This window comes from Phlebotomus papatasi, chromosome 1, assembly GCF_024763615.1.
Source record: "Phlebotomus papatasi isolate M1 chromosome 1, Ppap_2.1, whole genome shotgun sequence".
Taxonomy (NCBI): Eukaryota; Metazoa; Arthropoda; class Insecta; order Diptera; family Psychodidae; genus Phlebotomus; species Phlebotomus papatasi.
Window position 1 is genome coordinate 3842044 of NC_077222.1, and position 19833 is coordinate 3861876.

General features: G+C 31.9%; 1 protein-coding gene across 4 annotated transcripts in view; it reads right to left on the reverse strand.

Annotated features, from left to right (window-relative positions):
* The window catches only part of LOC129798500 (V-type proton ATPase 116 kDa subunit a 1), a 24275-nt gene continuing 4442 nt past the window's right edge, over nucleotides 1–19833 (reverse strand). The window contains exons 2-8 of one of the 4 annotated variants that reach the window (XM_055841679.1): nucleotides 18408–18584; nucleotides 18160–18336; nucleotides 17969–18097; nucleotides 7715–7809; nucleotides 7278–7319; nucleotides 5679–5805; nucleotides 1–2097 (exon numbers count right to left, since the gene is read on the reverse strand). In XM_055841679.1, the coding sequence (XP_055697654.1) occupies nucleotides 208–2097; nucleotides 5679–5805; nucleotides 7278–7319; nucleotides 7715–7809; nucleotides 17969–18097; nucleotides 18160–18336; nucleotides 18408–18524 (2577 nt within the window). In that variant the 5' untranslated portion in view covers nucleotides 18525–18584 and the 3' untranslated portion in view covers nucleotides 1–207. Of the gene's footprint in view, nucleotides 2098–5678; nucleotides 5806–7277; nucleotides 7320–7714; nucleotides 7810–12808; nucleotides 12958–17968; nucleotides 18098–18159; nucleotides 18337–18407; nucleotides 18585–19833 lie in introns of all 4 variants that reach the window. The other 3 variants (XM_055841681.1, XM_055841680.1, XM_055841678.1) reach the window with 3 other exon arrangements.

Here is a 19833-nt window from a genome sequence, read left to right on the forward strand (position 1 = left end):
TAAAGTTGAATGAAGCGAAACATTTATTTAATATTCTTTTTAACATGGAATTCATCCTACAATCCTCCTCTACGTATATCTTTCTCTTTCATTAATCTCTCTCATTTCCACTAGAATATTTTGAGCCACAAAGAACATCAAGCGATTAAAGTGCAACTATTCGATTATAATTTTTATTGGGGGATTTTTTCTTTTTCATCCGGGGATTTATTCATCAGATGTTGTGCCAGAAACATCCACAATGGTCTCAAAGGAGAACGGTTGAAAAGCATATCCAAGTCCTGAGTAGAATTTGCTCTGAAACTCCACCCAATGCAGACGGAGAGTGTGCAGGAAGGCTGAGAGACCTTCCATGAGGACGAGAATGCCAACTGTGAGGATGGCCCAGAAGGCAAAAACCACCCATAGAACAACTCCTCCAACCCATCCTCCCTGCTTCAGTCCAACTTGCAGCACCATATTCCAGAGTACTTCAGAGAGCTGAGCATGGGCCAGGGAAAGTGCCCAGAGACGCAAATAGGAAGCTGTATGGGAAATTGATCCTAGAACATATTCTATGGTATGGATTCCTTGATGAATGAATATTTCTGACATTTCTTCCTCTTCTTCGTGCCCTGGAGCTGCTGCTGCTTGGGATTCATGCTGCCCAAGGGCATTTTGGGCATTTAGCCCATTTTCTGCATCACCATTCTCAACGGGAACAATTGGCTGATGATGGGCTTCCTTGCGAGCACGCATAATGAGAATGGGTTTAGCCAGGAGCATCCAAGGGACACAGAGAACAGCAACAATCACCAGGAGTGTCTGCAGAGCTGACTGTCCGGAAAACATGTAGGGCGAACAAATATCCTTTTCCGGATCCCAATCAACAGATTTCATCAGGACCATATTGATGAAGGTTATGAGAATGGATGGGGCACAATTTTCCGAAAAAGCACCCTCATTGGCCGCCGAAAATCTCACCCATTTGATAAACATCATGAGAACCATGTAGAAAAAGAGGAAAACCAGGAAGATAATTTGTGGAATAAATTCACAATAGATGGCCATTTTGTTCTTGAAATACCGATGATTGCACAGACCAACAATAACGCCAAAAATCATATGAATAACACCAAAAATTATCGAAATTTTCATCTTGTACGCATTCTGAAAGATGATCTTATTCAATGGTGCCACCTGCCACACCGGATCCATACCAAATGGATACGGATACTGCAGATAATCCTCTCCAGCCGGATCCAATTGTAACACCTTATTCTCCATCACGGTACTCGTATTGTAATTAATTCTCCAATGAGACCCAAAAATATTCAATGATTTAGAGAATAAATCATTGTATATCAATCCCGTGTACATTGAAAAGCATCCCATTAGGAAAATAATGTATCTTCCACCAAAGAAAATATTCCAAATCTCATTGTCACTCTTCTTAGCTGCCAGCGGTTTCTCCTTGAGCACCATCCAAAGCCCAAAAAGTGCCATAATTGATCCATGACCCAAATCACCAAACATCACAGAAAACAAAAATGGAAAAGTAATAATAGTATAAGGAGCCGGATTCATTTCCCTGTAACTTGCAATCCCATAAGCATCAATTAATGCCTGAAAAGCATTGGTAAACTTATTGGTTCGATTGTAAGTTGGGGGATTTTCAAATGTTTGCATTCGATTCAAAATTGGCGGTACAGATGATCCACTTCGTTCTGTCCCTCGTCTCAGGGCAATCTGAATGGTCTCAATGTCCAACACTGGCACCCAACATTCAGCAATTAGACACTTCTGTGTCACATCGAGATTGAATAAATTCAATGTGTGATAGATTGCCTTGATTTTGCGCACTTTGACGAACCAATTCTTCAGATTCTTCGCCGCCGCCACGAGAACACGGTGCCGATGATCCTGAGTCTGGCCCAGAACAGTGTTCAAATCTTCAATGCGTGTCATCACACCCATTGCCATCTCACGGCGATCGGATGGGGCTTCGGGGCATGGATAGAGAGTTGCCCTGAATCCCTCACAAATCTTCTTCACACGTGTCTTCAGTTGGTCTCCTTGGAAGAAGATGATGAACACCGACTTGTACACATTGTCACCCTACAAAATTTCCCATTTATTAAATACCAAAAACATACAAAAAACAAATATGGTACGCACAAATCCTTTTGTTTTATAAACATTCCCCTTTTAAGACCTTGCGTCGACTAACATTTCCAATTGGTTTTTGTCTCTGATAAAATCCCCTTTACTTCTGTTATAATCTCCCAAGTGTGTCTCGACTAAAATACAACATTTAGTACACTTTCTATTTTATTTAAAATGCTTTACAAAAGTTGAAGTGGAGGAAAGATGTACTTCATTAAAGCAGCAAATTGGGCAGTACTTCAAATTGGTAAAAATGACTGGAAAATATCATTTAAATGTAAAATACACTCGATTCTTCGTTATCCGGCTGACTGGGGGACAAAATGACATTTAAGTTTTTTGAATGATCAACGGTTTTTCTATTTTGTGCTGTGTGAATTTATTTTCTGTCTGACAAAGAACAAGAGAATTTTCTTCCTGGTATGCTTATGTTTCATTTTTTATCACAATGTATTAAAAACTTCGATACAATGATAATAATACTTTAATTCACTCTGGAGAAACTTCATGTTTAGTAAAAATAATTTTGAATACATCAACCGCCAGTGTTTGGCAGCTGTCACCCGGATAACGAAGAGTCGAGTGTAATAGATTTTCTTTGACAAAGAAGAAATTATCCCTTCGAGGACGAAAGAGTTAAAATCAAAAAAGTCAGAGAAAATAAATTCTTCTAACTTCTTAAAGCAAAACATAATTTTTGGTGGATGGAGGAAAAAAATTGTTTTGGGTCACCACCGGTGACGTAAGCGTCCCTAAAGCGTTAAGAAATTATTAACCATGTTGATCTCGCAGATAACGCTAAACTTTTTCACATTTTTAGGGTCTCTGGATACCCAAAGTAAAAAAAGAGATTAGGACATTTTTTGTTGAACCTCGATGAATTCCCGAACTAAAATGTTCTTGATCAAAAAAAATTTTAAGATTGGCTTGATGCATACTTATGATACGGTCCCGAAAGTATTAACTCTTTCGTCTCCTTTGGGACTCTGGGTACCCATGGAAACAACAATTTTTTTTTAGACAGAATCGATAAAAATCCCATTCTTCTTGATGATTACAAACTATAAGGATGTCCAAATCTAGAATATTTTTTGCATGATCTCAATTAACTCCTGAGCTTAGATATTTCTGGTCAAAAATCGTGAATTTTCGATTTTCTGCTTCCTTGCAGATATTGCGACTTTTTCATATTTCTAGACCAGAATAAGGAAAAACCTCTCGGGGCCAATAAGTATGATAACCAACAATTACAGATTGCATAAATTCGAAAAATAAGTTTTTCTTAAATCTTCAAAAATCTTGTTCAAACTTTATGGGTACTCTCGTCCCCAAAAATCTAGAGGTCAAATGTAAGGTTATCCCGCCAATGCCCGCTATTTGCTTTTTGGCACCAACCTTGTAACAAAATTCCAAGCGGGAGCGACATTTTTGCCAATATGGCCGATAATTTTGACATTTGGCAGCGAGGGAGATTGCTTTCAAGGAAGTTTTTCCTATTCTTCCTGATTTTGGTGAATTCTAATTGTCCAGGAAGTGTCTTTTATGCTTTTGAGAAAGCTTAATGTGTCTGTGTCTGAATCTGTTAGCAAGCAGGAATTTGGTGTCTTCTTGACCACTTCCTGAACATCTCAGAATATACTGGTCAATAATTCTTCTTGTTTTAGTGATCAACATTGTGAAGGAGTTATTTGACACGCAAAAATAATTCACAAAATTGATATTATTGGTTTTTGGAAAATTGAAGTTTGTATCCTTTTCGTTCTTTTGGGGACGAGAGTAATACCCATGAGTTTTCCAATTTCCACAAAGGCGGAAAAAAATCTTTCTCTACAAAAGTATCATATTTGACCACTAAGACTTACAATAAAGTGAATTTTACTGAAATTCGTTCGCTGGATATGTTTTGGTCCGGAAAGAGTTAAAATCGATCAAATAGAACCAAAAATATGGCATTTTGAATTTCGTGAACTTTGACCCCTGATCTCACCGGTACTGTTGTAACCAAAGCGAACCTATGCCACTTTTTGGAAACTTCATAGCCTAGACTGCAACGCTCTAAAATTTGATCAAAATTCCCAATAATGGCGATTTTGAGAAAAAGGAGTTTGAATTTTGACGTTATTGCAGCGCTACCTGTGGTGAGTTTTGAACTTCCATCAGAAAGTGCTCATCGAGAAGAACACACATTACCAACATTTTTGTCAAAATGTTAATTAGAACCGGAGATAGAAGCCGGTCAATTTTCGCACTTTGACCCCTCATAGTTCGGGTCAGGGGTTATCGATCGACTTAAGTATATTTTTGTTTGATAGATATAATCTGCGGCTAAAACGCACTAAAATTTGAGCCTGATGCACAATGGAGTTTTCGAGTTATTCAACTTAGAAAATTGATAAATTATCTTTTTAATAATAGCGTCCCTAGAGGTGGTTTTACAAACATCCGATGTTAATAGGGAATTGGCATTTCATGAGAGCTTTCCAAAATGCCCTCACTTTTTAAATTCTGACAATTAGAACTGGAGTTATGGCCATTTTAAGAAATTTGCTTTTCAGAGGGGATTCTATCTATCGAAAAAAATCAAACAAAATCAAAAAATAAGAATAAAATAACTAGAATGTAAACAATCTCAGCTAAAACCTAAAGGTCACCGGTGACCCAAAAAATTTCCTACGCCCGTCGAAAGTTATGTTTTGCTTTAAAAAGTCAGGAAAAATGACTTAATCTGACTATAAATTAATGACTCGTCCTTAAAGGGTTAAATAATAATCTTTGATGGATCTTTGGATGGTCGTCTGACAATGACATTGTTCCTAAAGTCCTTAAAAATGTAAAATTCCTAAAGTCCTTAAAAAACTCTACCTGTTGTCATTTAGAGTCGTTATCGGTGCCCTACTACTCTTGCTTCCCCTATTGTTCTGCTAGATGAAGTGATACCTATCATTGATTGTGTGAAGAATTTTAAGAGTAACATTTAATGATATCCTCTGATGATTTAATGATATCATTTAATGAAACAACTCTATGGCCAATTAACAATTAAGTTGAATTAACACGAAGAATATCGATGTAATTCTTACTCTTTTTCGTTGTAAAATTTCATCTCGATTGAAGTATATGCTTAAGTGTTTTCGTTTTAAGAATATACTTCAGTCAAGATTTTTGTGTGACAAAGTTCATATAGAATATCAATTAGAAATATGCCTAACAGTGTTTCATGAAGACATGTGCAGTGCAGTGCACCATTATGTGATATCTCGCTCGGAGCATGGGGAACTTGAGAACAAGAATTTATTAATAAATCCATTTTGAGATTTGAAAGAGTTATTTTTTTATGGTCTTCGAACTTTGCGTAGTCTAGCCCTTTATCCCTCTCAGGACCTGCCTTTTTTTGGTCAGGCCCTTGCTTCTGAATATCCTGAATATATCTCCTAAAATAAATTTTCCGGTCTACTTTAAAATGGTCAACATGTTTACAAAACAAAAGTCATTGTGCGTATACCAAAGATTGTAAATTTAGAATAAATACAAACATTTGATGGATCCTCCAGTGGAGACTCAATCATAGCCTGACGCAGGAAGACGTTGCCACGGCAAGCACGCCACAGCATCCTCTCAAAGGCCGGAAGTCTCTCCCTCAAAATAACTCCAGCCACAAAGCTACATGTGTCAAAATTTGTGGGAATAATATTTTACAATCAATTAACACGTTCTGCTGCACATTGTCATCAGATTCTCAAAAGAATAAAATTATCTTGATAATTCTCAGTCAAGAAATATTTTTTTTCTCGAAAAAATTGTTAATATTCATTCAATAAAAAAGTTAAATATTTAAATTGTAAAAAAAGAGAATGTTAAAAAAGGATGTTAAAGAGAGTTAGTAATATTGAGTATTTGGTAAAATAATTTAACAATGTTTTTTTTCTTTTTTAATACAAAAGATAAAATTCAGAAAACTCAATTAGTTTTTCAAACTTTAAGCTTCAATCTATTATTTTTTTTAAAATAAATTTATCCTATTGAATGGTAAAATACATATTAAAAATGCACATATTTTTTTCTATTAATATAAATTCTATTAAATGAAGCTGTTATCTAAAAAATTACTGAGAAAATTAACAAATAATCTACAAAAAAAGGATACACATAATTGTTGAATTTATTTACTTTTTGGAATATACTTTTAATCTTATTACTTGTATTATTTTCTTGCACAAAGTGTAAGGGGGACAGTAAGCAAAGATTAGAGTAAGGAGTAATAATAATAATAAAAAGATTCTAATTAAATTGTGCAGCAAATATAATAAAAAATACCAAATAAAATAAATTAAAAAGACAGACACTGAAGAAGCACATTAAAGCGAAAAAAGTAATACAGTTACAATAAATGCAACTCTTTATCAAAAATAATGAAAAAATGTTGAAAAAACAAAACTTTAAACATAAACTTTGCAAAATAATAAACATTTATAGCAACTAGTGATAAGAACTGCAATATTTTTGAAAGTGATATAAAGAACAATTTTTTAAAAAAATGTGATGAATGAATATAGAAATGTGACTGAAGAATTTTCTACTCAGAGATAAAAGTTTGAAGAAAAACCACTGTAAAAATATTTATAACAAAAATTTACAAATAAATATATTTTTGTAAATTTTTCTCAAGCATTATCCATATTTTTTTAAAGTATAATGCCCTACGCACAATAACTTTTGTTTGTAAACATATTTTCAAAATTTCCCATGAGAATGAGCGAGATGATTAGATCTAGATCTCACTCACTCTCATTGAAAAGTCAAAAACATGTCTACTAAACAAAAGTTATTGTGCGCTGAGCTTAATCCTATAAAACATTTTATTTCGATGGCGTTCTCTGATTGGCTGAAGAGCTTGAAAGCTTTCTAAGCTTTCAAAGCTTTAGCCAATCAGAGAACACGATCGAAACAAAATATTTTACATGATTAAATATTTAATTTTATGTGAATAATACTTAATTGCAATTTTTTCTTTATAAAAGATTAAGATTTCTCCCTCAATCTTTTATCTCCGAGCACTACATACAGAGAAATAACTTTTATTGTAAATTATGAAAAAAAAGAATAATTTCTTATTGTTACTTTGTGTTACTGACCATGGCAGGAATTCTTCAGGCTCTTGCGATTTTTCCAGAAAACTTAATCGCAAATCATCCATTTTATAGTATATACACAATTTATAAAAAATTGTGTTGTGTGTGTTGAAGAAATGATAAAATATTATTAAATAAAATTGCATATCCTTCCTCATCTTTCGCTTAAAAAAATTTATGTATATTAGAGAAAATTATTAAAAGCTCTAATAGAGATAGAAAATTATATATTTTTTCACAAATTAATCCTCTGAATGTTAGTTCTTTTTAGAAACTTAGAAACTTTTTTTTGTCTTCCTAATCTCAAATTTTGTTAATACATTAATATCACAACAACTAAAAAAAAGAGACTCTTTAGTCCCTTTTGCATTATAGAGAAAGTTAACCTTAAAAGCTTATGAAATTTTATCTGAACCACTCTCAAAAATATTAATACCTACCCCAATTGAACGGTGCCCATTGCATTTCCAGCCCGAGATTCGTCCGTGATTAAAGCCCTCGTCATGGATTCTGTGGTATGCATACCACCTTCTTGCTACAAATTTGTATTTTTTTTGTCAACTTTGGGGTATACACAATCTTCCAAATTTTACGGTTAATGTTTTATTTTACGTTCGTAAAAAAATAATTTGTGTGTAAGTGTGTGGTTTTTACATGTATCCCTTAAAATTTCGATAGTGAGTTAAAAAAAATTTTAAAAAATAAAATGAAATAAAAGATGAAAAGTCCAAAGACAAACACAATGAGAATTGATGACAATGATTTGGGAATGTGTTAAAAAATAAAATGAAAAATATAATATTTTATGAGGAAATTTGACCTAAAGAAAAGGAAATTATAAAGAAAATGTGAGGAAGGTAATGAAATGGAAAATCATGCAATAGCCTAAAGTTTCAAGCAAAGATCAATATAAGGATAAAATTAGATTTTTTTTCTAATCTTTGAAATAACAATTTCAATAAATAATTAGTAGATTATGGAAAATATTTTTCTAAACTATCTAATTGGAACACTGAAATTTAATTCCAATAAACTGATTGTAAAGGTAAAATTAAGAAATTCTCATGAAATTTAACGAAATTTCGCTATTGTGAATTATTTTTTCCTTAATCACTAATTTTTTCTAAGATGACTTGAAACTTTGAAAATATGAATTTGGTGTTTTCCTTACAAATACAATATATTAATGATTTTTTAATTCCGATAGATGCATACAATTAATTTTTTTAGCGAGCAGTTAGCCGAAAAAACAGCCTTTTCAGCACATTTTTGCTGAATCAATCAGCAAAAATATGCTGACCAGTCAGCAGTTCTCTAACCAAAAGTGCTAGCCAAATATATGAAAATAGCACTGCCTCGCGAGTTTCATTTCAATTTTCATGAATTATTTTTTAAATACTTAATAATTTTTAATTTAATTTAATAATTTTTAAATTTTCATGAAATTTTGCATTTTTTTCATCTTTGATATTTCTTATGCCTTGAAATTTTGGAAAGTTCAATGGCAATTAATTAAAAATAGAAATGTGTCATATTTCCTTTACAAGTAGAATATTTCAAAGAGTTTTGATTTCCATAAAAATATTCAATATTTAATTTTTATCTTTTTCTTCGTGGTTCAAGTACAATTGAAAAGCCAAAAAACGAGTAGTAAAATGTTAAATTTGGTAAGCAAAAAGTTAAAAATGAGCAGTAAAAATACTCAATTTGATAAGAGAAAAATAGAAAAGTGATTAATGATTTTTCAAAACGAAGAAAATTTCCCTTTGCCTCAACATACATACAAAATACATTGATTTGATAAATTTGGAAAATTTCATGAATATTTTTAAAATGTCTAAAATTTCATGAAATTCTCTTGAAATCTGAAGTTGATTTTACGGTATTGGTTAATTTTTTTCTGGGTAAGATGAGTTATAATGGCTCCGGCACACCTTTTAGATCAGGAAAATTTCATGAAATCAATATTCACATGATTTTCTTTCTCACACGTTTTGCATACGTTTATCTTACTTTTACGCACTCCAAATTCGATTGAGATAAATTGAATTTGATGCGATGTTTAAAAGAAGAAGAAGAGTACGAAGGAATGAGATAGACATACGCAAAACGTGTGAGAAAGAAAGAGATTCGAATTTTGACTTCATGAAATTTGTCTGATCTAAAAGGCGTTCCTGAGTTATAATGGCTCCGGCAAATCTTTTAGATCGGTAAAATTCTGTGAAATCAAAATTCATGTTCCTTTCTTTCTTAAAAAAATTGCATAAGTCTGTCCCGCTTTAAAAGACTCCAAATCGAACTGAACTAAATTTAATTTGATGTGATGTTCAAAAGAAGAAGACTGCACAAGAGTAGAACAGACTATGTTAAACTTTTAAGAAAAAAAGAGATGTGAATTTTGATTTTATGAAATTATCCTGATCTAAAAGGTATGCCGGAGCCATAAATATAAAATTTGCTAACCGATTTTCATTTTTACTAACCACTTTTTGCTTTTTCACTTACCAACTTGAATATTTTTCCTGCTCATTTTTGATATTTAGCAGCCCTTTTTGAATATTTCACTGACCGTTTTTAATAAAATACTGTTGTTTTTTTTTATTTTTTACTGTTCCTTTTTTAATATTTACCAATAATTTTAAATTTTTTGTTGAACAAAATTAATTTTTTACTGTTCGTTTATTCGACGCCTTTGAAACTGTTCATGAAACTTAAATAAATCTTGTACTTCCTTGTTAGATATTGTGACGAATTTACCTGTTAAATGACTGAGGGAAAATAATTATTCACGATATACCACCCCCCCCCCCCCACCATCACAATGCGCCCTTGTGCCTCCTATAGCACCAACTACCCGTTTTGGGGGCGAAAATCACAGAATATTGGCTTAAGTGTCATTTTTACACTTAAGCACTATACTTCGGGAGGGCCACGCGTATGCGTTTGAGTGACAAGGGAAGGGAATCTCGAATTAAAAAAGTGAAACCATGTAGCACGAAATTTTCCACAGATTTGGCGTCCTCCTCGCTTCGTTGGTGACGGGTGACTCAGTGTGAGAGAAGGGATACGATTTTATACTAAACGAGCTATTTTTTGGAACAAATTCGTTACTAATATTGGGTATCTTTTTGTTTCTCCTAAAAGGTACAAATTTATTCCAAAAATTTTCGGTGTCCGTGGACGAGCTACGTTTTGGAACAAATTCGTTATTATATTGATTATTTTTTTGAGTCTCGTAAAATGAACAAGATTGTGCCGAGAATTATGGTGTCCGTGGACGAGCTAATTTTTGGAACAAATATGTGCAGAAATTTTTTACCGTTTAAATCCAAAGAAAAGTAGCTAACATCAGTATCTAATATCTTTAACAACCGGTTAGCCATTCTCACAAGTATTCTTTTAAAAATCTATTTTTAATTTTTAAATCCTACTCGAAAAATAATTTAAATAACAATAAATATAAAAATTTCGTAAAATTTCATGAAATTTTCAACTTTAAAGAAATTAATTTGCAAAATCTTAAATATAGTAATGTAGAAACTCTAAAATCTTCCTGATTTTGATCTTTGCTTAAAAATTGAGGCGAATGTTAATAAAAAGCACATACAAACCCTTCAAACACCAAATAAACACTCATAGCCACATTTTCACAGCCAAAACAAAAATAAAAAGTGCTTTGAAAATCTCCATTTAGCTTTTGTTGACAGAAGACACAAAAAAATAAGAAAAAGCCTCAAACTGTAAGCCTATTAACCAAAAACATGCCAATGCTAAGTCTCAAAGCCAGTGCAAAATATTATTTACGTTTTTACAGGCAAAATTATGTGCATTTTTAACTTATTCTGTAATATTACACATATAATTTTATCTTTTTTCTTCTTCACTTTGCTCGCCTTGCGAAAAGGGGGTAAAGTTTGGTTAATTATTTTTTGGTTGAAACTCAAAATCACTCCAAAATAACAACTTTCTTGCCTTATACTATCATGAAGTTTTTGGGGATCCTCATCAAGGTAATTTAGCTGTAATATGTTATTACAACACAACAGTAAAAAACCATATTACATTGTTATCCATCTAAATGGAGTAATGTTCATGAGTTTTTTTTTATAAATTGGATATTTTGCTAAGAATTATTGTTTCGTTTGTAAAATTTTGCTGTTTTGAATACTTTAACCCTATTTTTCTCTCTTTTAAAATCCTCTTTTCAATACTCTTTGAATACTCTGATAGGGAGGAAAAAGTTTGTAATGTTGTTTGATGAAAATTTGTCAAAATGATGCATTGTTTTGTAATTTTGACAAAACATTTGTTTCAATTTTTTTGGGATGAATAAATTTTCAACAATTTTTTAACAATCAGCATTACAAACCTTTTCTTTCAGAGTAAAATACTCTGGTAGGCAAGGTTTGTCAATTGTTTGCAAAATGTTTGTCAAGGTTGTCAAAGTCTTTTGTCGATTTGACAAAACTTTTGTTCATAGAACATCCTTTTGACAAACTTTTAACAAGCAGCATTACAAAGCTTTTCTTTCAGAATTAAAAACTCTGGTAGAGAAGGTTTGTCAATTGTTTGTAAAATGTTTGTCAAAGTCTTTTGTCGATTTGACAAAACTTTGATTCATAGAACATCATTTTGACAATCTTTTAACAAGAAGCATTACAAACCTTTTCTTTCAGAATAAAAAACTCTGGTAGAGAAGGTTTGTCAATTGTTTGTAAAATGTTTGTCAAAGTCTTTTGTCGATTTGACAAAACCTTTGTTCATAGAACATCCCTTTGACAAACTTTTAACAAGAAGCATTACAAACCTTTTCTTTCAAAATAAAAAACTCTAGTAGGCAAGGTTTGTCAATTGTTTGTAAAATTTTTGTCAAAATTGTCAAAGTCTTGTCGATTTGACAAAACTCTTATTCATAGAACATCCTTTTAACAATTTTTTAACAAGCAGCATTACAAACTTTTTCTTTCAGAGCATTGAACTCTAATAGGAAAGGTTTGTCACTTAGTTTGTTAAAAGTTTGTCATCGAACATCCTTTTTACAAACTTTAACAAACCAGTTCACAAACTTTTTCTCCCAGAGTAATTAACTCTAATAGGAAAGGTCTGTCACCTCGTTTGTTAAAAGTCTGTCAGTTTTTCTTTTGACTAAACTTCAATGCATATAAACTTAGACAAACTTTTAACAAACCACACCACAATCTTTTCCTTTCAGAGTATAAAACTCTAAAAGAGAAGATTTGTAAGTTTGTTAAAAGTTTGTCAAAGGGATGTTCTTTTGCCAATGTAACAAACTTTACTCACAGTTTTGTACAAAAGAACATCTTTTTGACAAACTTTTAACAAACAGCGTTGCAAACTTTTTCTTTCAAAGTTTGTCTTTCTTTCTGTCAAAGGGATGTTCTTTTGTCAATTTAACAAAACTTTCATAAAATTTTGTATGAAAGAACATCCTTTTGACAAACTTTCAACAAACATCGTTGCAAACTTTTCCTCTTTTAGAGCACGTGAGAGAATAGAATCTTGAAGATATTTACCCAAGTTTGAGATTTTGTCCTTGTGCTTGGGTAGCTCTAATACCCTCTTCTCCACCTCCAAGCAGTTGGATTTGCTCCTCTTCGCGATTTGCCTCCGCCATCTGTTTATAGCGGGATCTTATCGTAGGCATGACAAAGGTAGGTCCTGCCTGTGGCAACACAACCGAAAAAATTGACCCAAAATACCCCCTAACACCCTAAAAAAATCTTCAAACGACCCACTAACTTCTCAATTTAAATTCTTCGTACTAACCCTATTTTCTTTCGCTTTTAAACTTTACCATTATCTTTGATGACCTTCTCGGCCAACCCAGCCTTTAGTCCTCTCTCTCTCTCTTTCCTGATCTCTTTGCGATATTTATGTGCAATATGTTTATAGAGAAAAATTGGGAAATAAAAAAAAAACAAAGTTTTGTGCTCAAAGTGTTTGCAAACAGAAGCAAAACAAATAAAAGGAATAAAAAGGAACAACTGCTTTTCACATTTTCCAATATTTTTTTTTCACAGAAATATTTCAATGTTTCATAAAATTCAAGAAACGCGGGAAATTTTCCAATATTTCAAGTATTTTTGATTTTTTTTTCTAGAAATAAGAGGAAATCGCTAAAAATATTGGCTAAATGTGCAGTAAAAGTAGGATAAATAAAAAGCAAAACTAATATAAAGGGAAAATTCAAAAAAAAAAAAATAGGAAATTGTGCAAAAGCAATCTTCTACTTAAAAATCTACAAACGAAAAATACTTCAAAAATTCAATTTATGAGGTCAAAAATGTTTTCAGGCTGGTTTCAAAAAGCTTAAAAAACGGTGTAATACCTTCAAAAACAATCCTTTAGAATAATTTTTCTATTAGAAATGTTCGAAAAAGTCAGCTAATTTGACAGAAAAAAATCTACATTAAAGTATCTTTTTTTTTAACAAGCCTTTGAAAATAATCAAAGTTTTTGTATTTTCAGTCAAATTCAGATCTTAAATCAAAATTTCCAATTCGAATAAGAACTTTTAAAGCTATCAGCTTTTCTAGTATCTTTAGCTATCTATTCTCTACGCTAAAACTATTCTAACTCAAAGCGAAAATTCAACAAAACTGTCTTACACAAAAAAGAAATACACAAAAAAATGAGAAAATTTTGGGGTCAGAAATTTTCTCATTGTTAACAAAAATCGGAGGAAAATCACTTAATACTAGAATATAAGGTGGATAAATAATTACTAACAATTAAAACAGAAGTTACAACAAATTATTTATCATGCATGCAAAAAATAAGATTAGTATTTGCTTTATCCTTTTGAGTATTGTTACAGGAATGAAAAGATGTTTAAATTATGGATTAGAACAATGGAAATTAATTGCAACAGCATGCAAATGAGACAAGGCTTCATATTTTCTTATCAAAAAGCAAGGTTAAATTGAAATTTGAGGTTATGTTGGACCTAACCTTAAAAGCCAAGAGATAAATTTTGAAAAGCGACATCTGCACGTCGTTTTTTAAATAAAATTTTGCCATTAGACAAAAAGGAACCATTTTTCCATTAAAAAACATGAGTTCTTTTTATTCAGAAACCTAAAAAACTAACCTCAAAAAGGTTTTTGAGGTTAAAGAATTTTCTTAAGGGGTTACGTGAGTCAAGAGGTCTAAAATTTAAAATACACAATTTTTTTAAAAATTTATTTTGTTTTTTTTCTATTTCTAATAAATCTACTGTGAGTAATCAAGACTACCGCGAAGTAAGTCTTTCAAAAAAGGTCTCTGAAAATCGGACTTAATGACTGAACTTTGAAAATCTTTAAATGAAAATTTCAAGAAAAATTCCTTAAATATTGTAGTTTTATATAATTAAGAGCTTGAATTAAATGTATTACCGCTCGAACTCAAAGAGGAGCTGTTATATAATCAACTTTTTTCAACTTGTCACCGTCCTGGAGCTTAAACGGTGAAAGATATTGAGCTTCGATTTACAGTGACCCCACCCCCCACCCCCCTCCATCCCCTCCAAAACCATGTTTTTTTCGTTTATTTCAAAAACGGCTCCTACGATTTCTTTTATTTTTGGATATGTTTTGGAGGTGGTCCAGGAGAACATTTCGTCCAAACATACCAATGACCTAAAAATCGCCATCTTGAATTTGTGAAGAAAAAAGTTTTACCACTTTACAGTGTCTATTTTTCAACCGATTTAGATAAATTTGGATTTTTTTGGAAAGGTCTTGAAATTTCCAATTCGAATGCATCTGTTAAGTACAGGAAGTCGTCCCGTCCCGGCTTGAGAGAAAACGGATAGAAAGAATTTAATATGAATTGCCTACTATTGGGAGATCATTTATAAAATAATTTTTGAATGGTCGTAAATTTTCTTATGAACCATTGGCGCTGAAAATAGACTGAAAAATTGGCGCCGAAAATTGTTGCATACATCACGGAGTTTCTGTAACTTATTCCAAAGACCTCTCCTATGGGTATGCAATTTTTCTGTGTCACTGGAGTGAATTTGCGGGGGTATTTTTTTGGTCCCGAGAAATTCTTTGAAAGCGGAACAACTCCCTATACCCGTAAATAACATTTTTTTTAATATTCTGTTTTCTGTTGGTAAACTTGTTACCTGTTTTAGAGGAGAAACGGTAAGAGATATGAACTTCCGATCTTCGGAGGACCCCCCATAAGTCGACCCAAGGAACATTATTATGATTTTTATTTTCCCCCCAATCCCTCCAAAAGCATGTTTTTTTTTTGAAGACGGTTCCTACGTTTTATTCTATTTTTTTTTTTTTAAATTTGTTAAAAAAAATTAAAGAAACTATGCTGTTTATACTTTATAGTCTTCGTGGTCCACGTAACCCCTTAATTTAGGTTCAATTTATTGAAACAATAAAATTTTATTCATAACGTGCTTGTGACTAGCAATGTAAGTATTATCAAAGCTGAAGTCGTTTTTACCGTCGGATTAGATTTTGATTAATTCAAATATTGTCGAAATAAACGATAAGTCTAATCCAATTTGATAAATCGGATTCAATCTGTCCCATACTTTTTTTTCAAATATTTTTGGAAAATGAAGAAATATGACTGGATTAAATTAGAACAATCCAATCTTAATCTAAAATTGTACGTTATCAAAAAATGGATAAATTGATTTTATTCCGTTTTTATACCTAACAAATAACAAGTATAACAATTTTTTTCTCTTAATGTGTAAAGAATTTTTGAAGCCTTTTTAATCATATTTCTGAGTTTCTGCAGCACAATACTAAACATAACCTTAAATTATAAAGTAACCTCGCTTTGAAAATAAGAAAATGAAAGGACTATTTAGCTTAGCGATCTTATTTTTAGGGAATAATCATGAAATCCATGACTGACGAAATTTATAGCTCTTGTGTAGAAGATGTCGGCCGACAGTCTATTAGACTGTCTGTCGACTATGTCCGACAGATTCATTTTGGGCAGAAATCCCAAAAATCACTCAATTCTGTCGAATTTGTAGATCGACTAAACCTCAAAGTTCACCAGAATTATTCAGCGACTCATTTTATATAAAATCGTGATCCTTAGTTCAATTTGTAATTTTTTTCACAAAAAAAACTTAATCAAAGTGAATGATACCTAAAACACTCAATTGTCATTTAAAAAGAGACAAAAAAATCCTGCCTCCACCCAGGATTGAACTGGAGACTCCGAGCTACCTAAGCGAGCGCTCTATCTCTCTAAAGGTCGCTATACATTGGAAGCAGTTTTTGGACAAAAATAGCATTTTTGACAGAATTTTGACGTACAGCAGTGCAGACGATTTCCTTAAAAAAAAGCGATTTTTGACGAAAATTGCTCGAAATGTGTAGATACCTTAAAGGATCAACCTAGATAGTGAGAAGTCCCCAGTTCAATCCTGGGTCATTTTTTTCTGTCTCTAATATTTAATTGACAAGAATCTACTTTCCTGTAATCATTTTCCATTGTTGGTTGTGAAAAAAAATGTCACCATCAGGATTTGACATCGCATCTCTTAAACTGCTAATTAAGGATTTCTTTTAGGAAACAAAAAATCTATTTTATATGAAATAAATAGAGTTTTAGTCAAGGTTCAAACAGATTATAGTGAGATTTTTTTCTATTGAATATTAAAATAATGATATTCAATCAAAAGTTCATTAGAGCGACAAGTGTCGTAGTTTCTAGCTTCCACTGAACCGATATCAAATCTCGGGCGAAATTTTATTTTTTTTCCTCTTTTCTTCTTTTTCTCAAGAAACATTTCAAGATTTTCAGTAAAAAGAAGATCGCTCTGCAAAATTTCTCCATGAGGCCTCTTCTCATAAAATACCAGTTAGATATTGGGATACTATTGGTGAATTCTGAGCCAGAAAATCATCTTAGTCAAAGTCTCTGTGCTCTTTTTTCTTTAATCAAGCAAGCAAAACAACAGCGACTAATTGAATGATAAAATGTATAAGCATTCTTTGAATTAAAAAGCAGATTTTTGATTTGCAAGAAAAAAGAATGAAAGATAGGTTTCAAGAACGAAAAAAACGTTTTAAGATTACAAAAAAAAAGTAATAAACCGAAAATGTAACTGAATAAAATGTGTTGTGTATGAAAATGTTGAAGAAAATTGTTCATATTATCAAAAAAAAAATTAGTCATTTTTTCTCAGTTGTGTTGTCCATTCATAACAGCTATTTTTTTAAAGGATATTATTAAGATTAAAAACATTATTCCCTCCTCCCTTATGCCATTGAATTTTGCAAAATTTCATTCTATTTATAGATTTTTTTTGCTATTAAAATGAGATATCGAATGATTTTGATACTAAAATCTAAAACCCTTTTAGCAATTACAAATCTACGATTTATTTTCATTATCTCATGTAAAACATGAATAATTAAAAAAAGAATATGATTATCATGTAGCTTCAACCATTGAGTTAAGAAAATTAAAAGAAAAATGATTAAAGAATCATGATAAATGAGGACATTATGAAAGTAAAAAAAAAATGATGATTGATATCTCAATAATTTTTAAATTGTCATTCACGCGAAAATGAATTATTTCTCTTTTTTTTTATTAAGATGAAACGGCATAGTAAAGTGCAATGGATTATTTTTTATCAATGAATGACCATATTAGCTAATTTCAAGAGTATTTATAGGGTATCAAAAGTCACTTACCTCATCGAAGAATACTTGAGTCTTCCTCAAGATATGCTTGAGTTCGGTCAACTCGAGAAAATTTCTCTTCAGAGCCTCAGCATTCTGATTAACCTCACGCAATTCATTCTCCAGTTTCTCAAAAGTAGCCTAAAAAAATTAATTAAAACTCAAAATCTTCCCCTAAGAAACACAAAAGGACAAAAGTTCACCTCGAGATCAATCATTTCACGCGGTTGAGGAGCTTCAGGACTATCCCCAGTATCCAGCATGGGAATTCCATCCTTCTTAATCTCCTTCTCGAGATACCGCAATTTCCGTTCCATTTCATCACAACGACGGACTTCATTGACGAATTTCCGTTGGAAAGCGTTCACATCTGGGTTCAACTGTAATTTTTTGCCACAGATTTATTGAATTTCCTATCTTCTTACTTCGCAAAGTTAAAAAAAAAACTCACATCGCGGAATTGCACAAGTCCCAATTCTCCCAATTCAGAGACACAGGCATAAGCAGCCTCACTCTGAAGGAACAATTGACACAAGGTCATTTCTTCGCTTCGAAAGAGGGAACCCATCTTCCTGCTTTGGCTGGTCGATGGATCGCAAGATGAAGATTTTGCCTATTTTCTGGCAATCTAAAAAAAAAATATACTTTATCAAATTTTTGATCCCTTTATTCACTTCCTCGTTTTAGTTTAAGAGATTGGATATTGATTCCGTTTTACAAAAAAAAAAAGTGAAAAATGGTTTTCCAAGTACCGCAGAAACATGTCTTATTAGAAAAATTCTACAAGTGATTTTAAAAAGCACGATACCTCATACAAATAATTTAAATAACTAGATGAAAGTTCTATTTAAAGATCGCAGTGCAAATTTTTGCATCTGGTATAATGTTTACGGCGAAAATTAGGCGTACATAGGTGGCCAAATTTTATACGAAGCTGACCAAACCGAAAAAAACCTAATAAAAATCGCCACAAAATTTTCATTTCCTTCTACAGGAATATTTAAGAAATACCAGAGATTTTGAAAGATAAGATTTGGAACTTAATAAGAGATTTTTTGGCATTGTGGCATAATTAAATAAGTTTGTGCGGTATTCAGTAAAAAAATTAAAACTTAGATTTTATTTTCTTTTCGAAACTTCAAGGGTTAGCTCCATAACAATTTTGATTTGTGTGTCAAGTAAATTTATCAGGCTTTATTTTTGTATTAAAAGAATAATAAAAAACTTTTATTTAATTATGACGTCAATATTTAAAGTACCCAGCTAGCACAGTCAGCTGAAAAAAGCAGAATTTTCAGCATATTTTTGCTGAATCGGTTTGCTGGCCGATCAGCAGCTCTCGAAGAAAAAGTGCTAAGCAAAATATGAAAATGGCACTGTTTTGCGCTCGCGGCGGATGATTGCGGAACTAAACACCGCCAGTAGATGGCGATGGAAACCATTTAGCAGATTTTCTCTTTCATTTGTTTTTTTCTTTATCTGTCAAAATGGACTTGAAATTTGCTTTGAAATTACCGTCAAATCATACAACTTTGTGCCACTTTTTTCAAGTTTTTCTAGAATATTTTCCAAATTAGTTGAGATATTTGAATGAGATTTTTATCCAAGATAACGACACATCTCTAGAATATAGCCCCATGGTAGAAAAAATCCAGGTATCTTTGGACAAGGAGGAAAATTTCGTGTATGTGGCACAAAGTTGTAAACGAAAATTGTGCAACTTTGTGCCACTCTCTTTTCATCAATAAAATTGGTATTGAACTTGCCCAATCTCACAATTTTAGCTTTAAATCATCACTATATAATTATTCACGATTAACCAGTATATTTAAGAAGTTTCATTTTCATTTACCTTCTAAATTAATTCAATTTATTTT